Source organism: Marmota monax, unplaced genomic scaffold (assembly GCF_021218885.2).
Source record: "Marmota monax isolate L192 unplaced genomic scaffold, Marmota_monax_Labrador192_F-V1.1 WCK01_AAM20220418_F8-fsc00124, whole genome shotgun sequence".
NCBI classification, from domain to species: domain Eukaryota; kingdom Metazoa; phylum Chordata; class Mammalia; order Rodentia; family Sciuridae; genus Marmota; species Marmota monax.
Genome location: NW_026692505.1, coordinates 1,316,897 through 1,329,898, shown reverse-complemented (window position 1 = coordinate 1,329,898; position 13,002 = coordinate 1,316,897). Strand labels below are relative to the sequence as shown.

The 13,002-nt window shown below is 35.1% G+C and overlaps 1 protein-coding gene across 2 annotated transcripts in view; it reads right to left on the bottom strand.

Moving 5' to 3' along the window:
* Uhrf2 (ubiquitin like with PHD and ring finger domains 2) overlaps positions 1–13,002 on the bottom strand; it is a 78,798-nt gene that overhangs the window by 62,088 nt on the left and 3,708 nt on the right. For both annotated transcript variants that reach the window (XM_046445815.2, XM_046445816.2), the window contains one exon: positions 8,916–9,149. In XM_046445815.2, coding sequence (XP_046301771.1) covers positions 8,916–9,149 — 234 coding nt within the window. The remainder of the gene's footprint in view (positions 1–8,915; positions 9,150–13,002) is intronic.

The window sequence follows — 13,002 nt, the reverse complement described above, 5'->3', positions numbered from 1 at the left end:
TCAAAAGTTTTTTGCACATTACATAGACAAACTAATTTACATGGGTCAAATTGTGTGTAAGAGATTAAAGTTCTTTTGCAGAGCATGAATTTTGATGACAGTTCAGAAGAAAATTACCTAAACCCATATAAGTAACATGAAAACTGGATACTGCCATAATAGTATAATCTAGCAGAAATTAAGAACTGAAGTAGTTAGCCAAGAGAATAGTAAAACTAAAGAGAACACATAACAAAAGAGGAAAACAGAATGTGTGTACATGTCTATAAGAGAGAAAGAGAGAAATCAATTCTCAATTGTATACACAGGATTTTAATTTATGGTGGAAACTGAATCATAATATAGAGAGATTAAAGTCATTGAAAGAATTAGCATTTACCAAGAAACAAAAGCAAAACCAGGAGGTAAACACCAGGTTTGGTGAGGAGGCAGAAGAAACTAGGGGAAAGTATAGCACAGAGCCTCTACTGTATAATGAGGGTGAACTCTAGGCTATAGGGGTAATCTAAAGTTGTACCTGACCCTACATGATCAGTACAGAGGAATATTGGTTTGATGTGAGAGAGATAATGGAGGGGGTTGAGATAGGAACTCAAGATTGGTTGCGTTGTAAATGAAAAGCAGGCTCAACGACAAGTTGTTGACTGTCTCTACGAATTAGCTTGTCCTACCAATCCCCAGCACCACCAAATAAAACAGGAGTTAGCCCTAGGAACACCACTGTCTCCCCAGTAAGCAAGGCCCTCAAAGATGTCAAAACATAAAATAAAATTTAAAAATTATATATGGAGTGGGTGGTTTGAGTTGAAAAGTTATGGGGGGAAAACCAGTAACATAAGTCTATACTTAAGAGCTGAATTTATTCATATCAAAGATATAGCCATATATAGAGAAAAGTCTTCCATGTCCAGATATTTGATAGTTAAGGGAAAAGAAAGGAAAGCAGGAGGAAAAAAAGAAATGAACTAATGCCATTGAAAGCATGGGAAGGAAGGAAGAATAATTTTAAAAATAAAACAATAATACCAACCAGCAAATATCAGAGATTTTACTGTATGTCAAATATATTTCTAAATGCTTCATTTATTCTGGGGAAAATACTTCAACTCTGCAGATAAACTTGGGTTCAAATCCTTCATCTATCACCTTCAAGGTAAACTCTTGAACACTTTAAATAGTTCCAGTTTCTTACTTTGTAGATGTAAGAGCATGTGCATTTGAGATAAGGTTTTAAAAAAATCCATACTGTGCCAATCCAGCAAAGCACATAATATGCACAAAAGTAACAAGTTTCCTTATACTAAGTATCAATATGTCCCATGTTAAGACCCATTTAAACTCAGTAGTCTTAATTTCCCATATTCTGCTTGGTAAACATTAGTAATTCACAGTTAACATACATTATCTCCTCTATTGTAATACAAAAATCATTCCTATTTTCCAATGAGGTTCATATATGAAACAGACTCCAGAGAGGGCACAGCTAAAAAAAAAAAAAAAAAAAAAAAAATGGGAGCACTAAGCTGAGAACATAGGTTTCTCCAAATTTGAACATGATTCTCCCATAACATTTTCTTCAGAGTTATAAATAAAAAATTGCAATATGGTTCGGTTTACATAAGTTAGAAACAGAAAAATTAGGGTAGCATAAATAGGTTAAATGTTGTTAATAGGTTGCTAAAGAATAAAGAAATGATAGCTACAGAAGTTTGGGTAGTAGTTACAAGTAGCGAAGAGGCAATTGAGTAAACAAAGACTACATGGGAAGGAGTTCCTGGGGTATTCTATTTCATAATTTGGGGTGGTATTTATAAACACTGATTTTGTAATATTTCATTAAAACTTACTCTTTTATAGATTTGTATGGTCTATTGCACTTTATAATAAAAAAAAGTTAAATATCAAGAATTGCACTGTGGGCTGGGATTGTGGCTCAGCGGTAGAGCACTTGCCTAGCATGTGTGAGGCACTGGGGTTGATTCTCAGCACTGCGTATAAATAAATAAATAAAATAAAAGGCCCATCAATGTCTAAAAAAAAATATTAAAAAAAAAAAAGAATTGCACTGTGGACAAAGATAGAATGTGATACACCAAAATATCAATATTTTTACGTAAATTATTGAGGTTTCTTTTTTTCCTGTATTTTCTATGAACATAAGAGACAATATATAAAAAGTTTAACAGTGCCACATACTTAGCTAAACCTTAAAAAACATTTCTAAATATATCATTTAGACTGGATGACAGCCATTTCAAAAGCAGACTTTATTTGAGCCATATAAATAAATATTCCATTTTCAAAAATGAGAATTAAAGTCAACTTAGGTATCAAAGTCTACCTCATTTCAGAATATAAATCAATTCCTCATCTGGAATCACTGTGATTAGCTGGGCATGATAGCACACGCCTGTAATCCCAGTGGTTTGGGAGGCTAAGGCAAGAGAATCACAAGTTTGAAGCCAGTCTCAACTTAGTGAGGCTCTAAGCAACTTAGTGAAATCTATCTCAAAAAAATAAAATATATGGGCTGGATTGTGGCTCAGTGGTAGAGCGCTCGCCTAGCATATGCGAGGCCCACATAAAAATAAATAAAATAAAGGTATTGTGTCCAACTGCAACTAAAAACATAAATATTTAAAAATTAAATAAATAAAATAAAATATAAAAAGGGCTGGGAATGTGGCTCAGTGGTTAAGTGCCTCTGGGTTCAATCCCTGGTACCAATAAACAAACAAACAAACAAACCCAGACCCTTGCACAATCTTCTACAGTGATTAGTGATAGCTAGTTTCTTAGAATATATGAAAAAACTCTGAAACTAACAAAAGCTAAAAAATATAAAATACAGCAAAACAAGAACGATACTGGGTAACTAACAAATTTCAGGTTAAAATTTCATTTTACTGTATTATTTAAATGTTTATTATGTCAGTTTTAAATACAGTTAATTTGGAAATTCACCTTTTGCATCCTGTTTATCATGAGGGTCAAAGAATATTTTAGTCAAAAGGAAAACAAAACCAGGGAATGTGGTGCCCTCCTATACTCACAGCAATTCAGGAAGCTCAGGCAGGAGCCAAGCTCAAGGTCAGTCTAGGGAATTTAGAAGACCTTATCTCAAAACAAAAAGGGCTACAGAGGTAGCTCAGTGATAGAGCACCCTGGGATCAATCCCCAGTACTAAAAACAAAACAAAACAAAACAAAGCAAAATCTTAACAATGCTAAATGAGATGGGCAAGATCTCAAGATAAAGAGAAAACCTCCCAGTTTTAAATAACCTAAAAACAATTTAATGAAATTTTTATACATGTTTGCACTATAAAAAATAAAGGAAATTCAAAACAATTAAATCCAAAAGTAGCAACTTCTAAGTTGTTCTCAGTTTAACTAAAAAGTATCTAAAAATAAGATACAAGAAGGCTAGGACAAATTATTTGTTTACCCTTCTGCTTCTAATACTTAGTATCAATATACACTAGATATCCAAATATTCATGGAATGAATGAACTGTCCCAAAATTAGCATTTCTAAATGAAAAAAATCACTAGTCAAATCTCAAATACTTGGGCTGGGGATGTACCTCAGTTGGCAGAGTGCTTGCCTTGCATGGACAAGGCCCTGGGTTCAATCTCCAGCACCACAAGAAAAAAAAACTCAAATACTTAAAGAAAATTTCTAAGCTTCATCAAAAATAAATCTGTTAGTCTCTTCAACAAAGAAGGGTCAATGGAGCTTTGAAAATATTACTATACAAGAAATAGAAAAAGAAACCATGAAATTAATTTGGAAAAATAAGAGACCCCAAATAGCCAAAGCAATCCTTATTAAGAAAAATGATGCAGGAGGCATCACAATCCCAGACCTTAAATTATACTACAGAGCTACAGTAACAAAAACAGGATGGTATTGGCACCAAAACAGACATGAAGACCAATGAAACAGATCAGAAGACACAGGGATAAATACAGTTATCTCATCCTAGACAAAGGCACTCTAAATGTACATTGGAGAAAAGATAGCCTATTCAACAAATGGGTCTGGGAAAACTGGAAATCCATTGTGTAGAAGAATGAAATTGAACCTCTATATTTCTCCCTGCACAAAACTCAACTCAAAGTGGATCAAGGACCTAGGCATTTGACCAGAGACCCTGCACTTGCTAGAAGAAAAAGTAGGACCAAGTGTCTAACAAGTTGGCTTGGGAACCAAATTCCTCAAAAAGACTCCTAAAATACAAGAAGAATCAATAAATGGGATGGTATCAAACTAAAAAGCTTCCTCACAGCAAAGGAAACAATCAAGAATGTGTACAGAAATCCTACAGATTGGGAGAAAATCTTTACCACATGCACCTCAGATAGAGCATTAATCTCCAGAATATATAAAGAACTCAAAAAACTCAATACCCAGAAAACAAATAACCCAATCAATAAATGGGCTGAGGAACTAAACATACATTTCATAGCAGAAGAAATACAATTGATCAACAAATATATGGAAAAATGTTGAACTTCTCTAGCAATTAGAGAAATGCAATTAAAACTACACTGAAATTCCATCTCACTCCAGTCAGAATGGCAGTTATAAAGATACAAATAACAATAAATGTTGGCAAGGATGTGGGGAGAATGGTGCTCTCATACATTAATGGTGGGACTGCAAACTGGAGCAACCACTATGAAAAGCAGTATGAAAATCCCTCAGGAAACTTAGAATGGAACCACCATTTGACCAAGTTATCCCATGCCTAGGTTTATACCTTAAGGACTTAAAAATAAGCATACTACAGTGTTGCAGCCACATCAGTGCTTATAGTAGCTCAACTCACAATAGCCAAGCTATGGAAACAACCTAGGTGTCCTTCAATGGATAAAGAAAATGTGAGATATATATATATATGAGAAATGGAATATTACTGAATGAAATTATGGCATTTGCCGGTAAATGCATGAAACTGGAGAATAGGCAAAAAAAAAAAGTTCTCTCTGATTTGTGTATGCTAAACCACAACAAGGGAGGGTGGAGAGGAAAAGAATACAAGTCCATTGGATTAGACAAAGGGAGGAGGGGAATACATAAAACAGAATTAATTGGTTATAACTTTCCTAGCTTTGTATTTGTATACGCGATGAGAGTAACTCCACATGATGTACAACCACAAGAGTGGGAACCTAAATAGAATAAGTTATACTCTATGTATGTATACTCTGCCAAAATACTTCTACTATCATGTATAACTAAAAAATAATAATTAAAAAAATACTGTATTGAGCTGGGTATGGAGTGCACACCTGTAATCCCAGGAACTCGGGAGGCTGAAGCAGGAGGATCTCAGGTTTGAGGCCAGCCTCAGCAATTCATCAAGGCCCTATAAGCAACCTAGTGAGACCCTGTTTCAAAATAAAAAGGGCTGGGATGTAGTTCAGTGGTTAAGTGCCCCTGGGTACCAAACTGGCTCTCCTATGCAAACAATTTCATCTCTTCCCCAAATAAATCTATTCAAACATAGCAGCTTCTAAACTATAGCCAAAAAGAGGGTAAATGGTAATAATATTAACTTAATATGCAAATATTCATAGATACATGTATATACATGTGTTAGCATATATTTCCTTACTCAGCTCAGGGCCCTTGACACCTCAGCAACAGTGAGGCTCTAAGCAACTTAGTAAGACCCTGTCTCTAAATAAAATACAAAATAGGGCTAAGGATGTGGCTCAGTGGTTGAGTGCCCCTGAGTTCAATCTCCTGGTATCCCTCCACCTCTGCAAAAAAAAAAAAAAAACTACCAGAATAATTTGAGTACCAATACATACACAGATGCAAATAACTGAATAAATGGGAGAGAAAAGACAAATCCCAGCTACTCAAGAGGCTGAGACATGAGGACTGCTTAAGTTCAAGAGTTCAAGGACAGCCTATGCAACAAAGCAAATCCCCATGTCTTTAAAAAAAAAAAAAAAAAAAAAAAAAAATCAAGAAGCCAGGTACAGAGGCTGGGGTTGTGACTCAGCAGTAGAGCGCTCACCTAGCATGTGTAAGGCCCTGGGTTCGATCCTCAGCACCACGTAAGAATAAATAAAAATAAAGTTAAAAAAAAAAAGAAGAAGCCAGGTATAATGGCACATGCCTGAATCCCCAGGAACTCAGGTGGCTGAGGCAGGAGAACCACAAGTTTGAGGTCAGCCTCATCATTTTAGTAAGACCCTGTCTCAAAAAATAAGGACTGGAATGTAGTTCTATAGTAAAGTGCCCCTGGGTTCAATCCCTAAATAAAAAAAATAAAGTGAAAATTTATAAGAAGGAAACACACACACACACACACACACATCCCTCTTGCCCTGCACCATCTTGGGACTACCAACACGAAAACAATCACCAGATGCAGCCCTTTGACCAGAACTGAGGGCCAAAATAAATCTTTTCTTTATAATTTACCCAGTTTGTGGTACTGTATTAATAGCAAGAGAAAACAGATTTAAGACAGTTATCTATAAGAGAGATGAAATGAATGGATGATATTAGAAAAAACAGCTAGTTGGCTTTCAGCACTTTAAATAGCAAACCAACAGAAGTTGAAAATTCTATGAAAAAATGCATCAGAGCTGTTCATCATTGCACATCTAGTACCTAGAACAGCACTCTGCACACTATGGGTTCTCAAAATTTGTTGAGAACACAGGAGGGAGGGAAGGAGGAAGGGAAGAAAGGCAGGAAGGAAGGGCACTGTATAGAGCACTATTTTAATTTATTCCCAGGTTTTACCTTTTGTTATTGCTTTTTTCTCTCTCCTTTACTAATTGATTATAGCAAGGAAAGCTATTCATATTACAATATTAACTTTGAAAATGGCTATCTGACTGCCTGTTCATAATGTTCTAAAACATTTATTTTTTCCAGTCTTCTTAGGTATCCATAAGAATAACTTTTCCCTAACAATTACGCTTCATTTTGTTCTGCCTCACAGTGTTACCCAGCACTTCCAGAAAGATGCCAAATAAAGGCAACATTAAATGGCTTCCTTGGTGGGCTCCTGATTTCACTGGGAATACTTCTAGTTTTTCCCCACCATTAAGCATGATGCTGAGCATGATTTAACATATTCATCTGTTCCTCCTAACAAGGACTTTTTTAAACATATGGAACTCAAAATTGTATTTAAATGTAGAAAACATTTTAATTTAGATAATTTTCTTTAGTTTCTTAACAAATTCAATGGAAACATTTCCAAATAATCAACTATCCCCATTTTCTGACAAATTATATTTTGTCAAGGTAATATGTCTTTTAGTATAGTATTAATTCTATTTGCTAAATATAACTTGGGTTTCCATCAATGTTAGTGATGCTAATGTGCTTTTGGCCATGTTTTAGTATTAGTGTGAGCTAAATTTAAAAAGCAATAGGAAGCTTTCCTTCCTCCTTTATGCTATGTGTCAATTTAGGTAACATCAGAATTATCTATTCCTTATAGGCTTAAAACAATTCTTCAGTTTATCTCCCAAAACTGATACTTGACTTTTTTGGAGCTAAAGCTCTTTGCTAGTTTTCTTGAACCTTTCCTTACATACAGATGTCTGCATTTTTCCACAAATGCCAAAATTATCTTGATTTACATTTTCTTAAACAATTTATTTCATCTAGCAATTTTTAATTTTTAATCTTGAAAATGTTTTGGAAAACTTATTTAGGTGCTAATTTATCCCAAAAAAACTGATTAAGAAAAATAAGTTATAAAGATAGGAAATGAAATAAAGGTGTCAATTTATTAGAATTTGGAAGAGTTGCTGGATACAAAAGTCAACAAGTCAACTGCATTTCTATGTATCAGCAAATAAACTACTATTTATAATAGCATCAAAAACATAAGGCTACTAGAAATAAGACATATAAAGAGAGAATTCATTAAAACTTCAAAGGTCTAAATGGAGAGGTCCTGAATTACAAGACTCAACACTGATCCATAGCTGCAATTCCCAATGTAATTCAAGCAGATTATTTGTAGAGCTTTGACAAACTAATTTCAAAATCTTTAACTGTAAGTGTTAAGAGCCAAATATCAAAGATACCCTTGAAGAAGAATGAATTTGGGAATATGGAGGAAGGGATACATCAAAAAAGTCTATAAGGCTACAGTCCTTAGACCAGTATGGACACAGGGTAAACTAGCCAGGCACTATGGTGTTCACCTGTAATTCTACCTACTCTGAGGCTGAAGCAAGAGGATCACAAGTTTGAGGCCAGTCCGGGCAAGTCAGCGAGACCCTGTCTCAAAAAATAAACAGAGCTGAGGAAGCAGCTCAGTCAGTGGTACAGTACCTCTGGGTTCAATCCCCACTACCACAAACAAACAAATGAAACCCCAGCAGAAGCTGGAAACAGCCCAAATATCTCTTATGGATTAGTTATGTGGCATGTTAACAAAATGGAATAATGTAATATTGTAAAGTAATAAAACATAGCTGTATGCATCAGAATCTCTCAATTATATATAGAATTATATAGAATTCCATTATATAAATTCAAACACAGACAAATCCACCTATTGTTTAGGGAAATACACGTAAGTAGTCAAACTAAAGAGAATGATCATAAAAGTCAGAACAAAGTCAGTTTACCTCTTAGGGAAGTCTATTCTGGTAGGGGCACACAGGAGGCTTTAAAAAGGTACTGGCATCATTCTACTTCTTAACCTTGGTAGAATTACGTCTGTTTGTTTTATTATTTAAACTGTACATGCACATTTTATACATTTATCTATAAAGTTCAAATTTTTAAAGACTATTTTTATAAGTTAAAATACTGACAGCCTAATATTTATTTTCAAAGGCAATCAATGTTTACTTATTCACAACATACCAAAGAGAACAGACATCTGTATTCTTACAACTAAGTCTGAAGACAACATACCTTATATAGTCCAATGCCAGGATCAATAAGACAAGCACGAATTGATGTAGATGGTTGGCTAGAAGATCCCACCTTTGCAGTTTTCTTCACTTTAGGTGGACTATTAGAACAGGGTTTAGTCTGTACATCAGTCTGTTTAGATGTGCTAGGAAGATCAGGATCTGGACGAACTAGTAGCTGAATTATATCATTCAGTCCAACATCATAGTCAAATAAAGTATATCCATTTTCCAGCTAGAAAAAAAATAGAAAAATATATTAAATATATTAAAAGGCTTCTCTCAAGTCTTAAAAAAAAACAACTTATCTTTCATTGCCTAAATGTTCAAGCCAGACTATTAAAATTCATAGCACTGCAACTTAGTGATCTGAAACCATTCTTATTATTTTATGTCCTCTAATGTCAGCATTTTCCCCAGACTCCAATCAATTCTTACAAACTACTCCATAAGCCAGGCACAGTGGTATATGCCTATAATCCCAGTTTAGGCCTGGGGAGGCTGAGGAAGGAGGATCACAAATTCCAGGAAAAACTCAGCAATTTTATTGAGACCCTGTCCTAATTTTTATTTTTATTTTTTTAAAGGGGAAGGGGATGGCTAGGATGTAGCTCAATGGTAGAGCACCACTGGTTCAAGCCCAGAAAAGAAAAAAAAAAAAAAAAGCAACACTGCACATTAGCTATAGGGAATACTGCTAGCCATTAAAAAGAAGAAGAAGAAGAAAAAAAAGAGCATCCTTGTGACTGTGATGTCATGACCTAGCCTATCACCAAATGTTCATTTTAATGAACAGTGCCTGAATCCACTGCAAGGAAAAAAGAATTTTGAAAGCAATGACCTTGCGTGTGTAAAGATATTAAGTCAAACACTATCTTTCTGAAACACTGCTGAGATGCACACATGCGCCTCGATATTTTTTCTTGTTGGTTCTGGGGATTGGATTAAAGTGTAGTTCTACCACTGAGCTGCACCCCAAGATGTTTTTTTAAGACAGTCTTGCCAAATTGCCAAAATTGGCCTTGAACTTGTGAGCCTCCTAACTCAGTTTCCCAAGTCCCTGAGTTTAGAAGCATGCATCACTGACCAACTTTAAAAACCAGGCAGGAATAATTATAATTCTTGCTTATGCTATATTCCACTTGCCTGAAGTTCTCTGATTTTATGCATCTACAAAGATTATTGAGTTTTAGCATGAAATCTTCCAGGACAAATAGCAAATAAGTTATCTTGCAACTCAGACATATTTTGAGGGTTATGGGTTGAATTGTACTTCCTTTCCCAAAAGAGATATTGATGTACCTACTTAGGGCCCTAAGTTCAATTCCCCAAACCAAACCAAAACAAACTTCAGAATGTGACTATATTTGAAATAAGGGCCATTAGAGGCAGTCAGATCATACATTTCACTGAAGAAATGCAAACTTATTGTTTTGGGCTGAGTTGTGTCTCCCTCCCCATTTGCGGGGAGTACCAGTGATTGAACACAGGGGTGATTTACCACTGAGCTACATCTCCAGCTCTTTTATTTTTGAAAAAAATATTTTTTAGTTGTAATTGGACACAATACTTTTATTTTATTTATTTATTTATGTGTGGTGCTGAGGATCGAACCCAGGGCCTCTCACATATGAGGGAAGAGCTCTACAGCTGAGCTACAACCCCAGCCCTCTTTTATTTTTTGAGACAGGGTCTTGCCAAGTTACTTACTGTGATAGAATGAATCAAGAAAACTAAATTCCTTGAAGATCAGATCATTTTCCCCAGAAATATGACCAATCTGAACTGTGTTCATTCTCCCCTCTTTGATATATATTTATCACCATTCACAACTCAGAACTAACTCTGGCAATATTTGAGAAGTCAACTGAAAAGAATAAGTCTGTTATATATAGCAGACTTATAAACTTATTAATACACTAGATCAGTGATTTTAATTCCTATAGTCCAAGAACACCTCAAACTTGTGATCATCCTGTCTCAGACTTGTGAGTTTACAGGCATGCATCACCATGCCTCACCCTCCCATGTCCAGTCCTAATCCCCAATGCCTCAGAATATGACCCTATTTGGAGACAGAATCTTTAAGGAGGTAATTAAGTTAAAATGAGGTCGTTAGAGTAAGCCTTTAATTCAATAGGAGTGGTATCCTTATAAAAAGGGGAAATGTGGACCACGGGAAGATCATGTGAAGATATACAGGGAAAAGGAGGCCACGTGAATGCACTAGATACATCTCCAAGGTTAAAAAAAAAAAAATTCCTGCAAACACAGAAGCACAGGGATTCTCCTCTAGACTTATCAGAAGGCACATCCCTGCTGACTAACCTTCAATTCTAACCTCTTGAACTGAGACAAAATTTTTGTGATTTTAGAACTTTTGATACTTTGTTATAGTAGCCCTAGGAAACTGTCTCCATTTTATTTCTTTATAAAATTCAATTGGCTATTTCACTGTGATACAATGAATCAAGAAAACTAAATTCCTTGAAGATCAGATTATTTCCCCCAGAAATATGACCAATCTGAACAGTGTTCATTCTCCTTTCTTTAATATATATTTATCACCATTCACAACTCAACTCTGGCAATATTTGAGAAGTCAACTGAAAAGAACAAGTCTGCAACACACTTATAAACTTACTAATATACTAGATCAGTAATTTTAATTCCTATAGTCCAAGAACACACAAGCATTCATATTGTTAAACAGAACAAAAGAACAATAATTTCATAATTCCCCAGTGAAGGAATTAAATTAGGTACTATCTCACAGGTTAGTTAACGTGCTTAGCCTAGAGTTGAGGCTATAGCTCAGTGGGAAGAGTACTCACATAGCATGAGCAAGGCCCAGGAATTGATCCTCAGCAATATACATACACAATGTAAGCTTAGCCTTAATAAGCCTAAGAAGTAACCAGATAAGCCCTTATAGGGATAGGAATTTAATAATGCTTACTTTATTAAAAACAAATAACTCCTCTAGTCCTGAACTCCTGTGGGGAAGGGGTGGGGGACTCTAGAAGCAGAAACTGGGCATTGATACCTTCATTTTGATATTCTCCAATAATCAAAAATAAGAACACCCTAATTTTCAAAGAGCTGAAAAAGCACAACTTTGACTATATATGCAAACTGATAAACATTGCCATTTAAAAAAATTAAGTGTTTAAAGTTAAAAACAAAATGTAACTCACAAAATAAGCAAATTAACTGGTAGGGCAGCAGTTAAAGTGGTGAAATAATTAGAAATTGAAAGTGTTTCCATAAACATTTTTTCCATTAGAGGCACAAGAGTCAGAGGGACCTGGGGACATTCCTACACTCAAAGTCTCTGGCAATTTTCTACCAAATGATTGTCAAAAGTAAATATAGATTGCTTCAAGTGGTTCCCTTTCTCAACTTGGTTTGACAGAAAAAGTATGTCTGAAGTCAGTGAAACACTAAACACATCAAAGCTGAAGTCCTATAATAAATGTTATCACCTTTCTTCATGCTTGCTGTGACAAACTTTTTCCCCAGATCATCCATTTGGGAAAAATTCTAGTCTTCCCAAAACAAGTCACTACTATCCACAGCACAGAAAGTTTCATACAGCTTTATTCTGCAAATTTCACACATATGAAGAGCTGAAGTGTTGAAATAATTTAAATATCAGAGTTCTTCGGTATTAAGGAAAGTACACAGTTATATCTGTCACTCAAATTACGCTGAGTGGGGAGAAAGGGATGTCATCTAGAAATTACAAACACCAATAGTTTCAGGGAAGTAACTATAATCCATGAATGAATCAAAGAAGTTATTCTTTGAAAACTGTCATACTAGAATTTAAGGTGCAAGATTTTCAATTCTGACCAGGCAAAAATAGTTAGGACTTTATTTAGTCAGACTGCACTCTTGGATTTTTACTGGGTTTAAAGAAGAAGTTTCAGGAAACAAAGAACTATAACAATGATGCAAGGGAAAACTAGGAAGAAAAAAAAATTGGCAGTGACCACAGAGGGAGAGGGGAAAAATCATTCCCAAGGAACATGAGTAGAAGGAATAACTTCCATGTTGATATTTTAAATCACGACTATTTAAAAGAA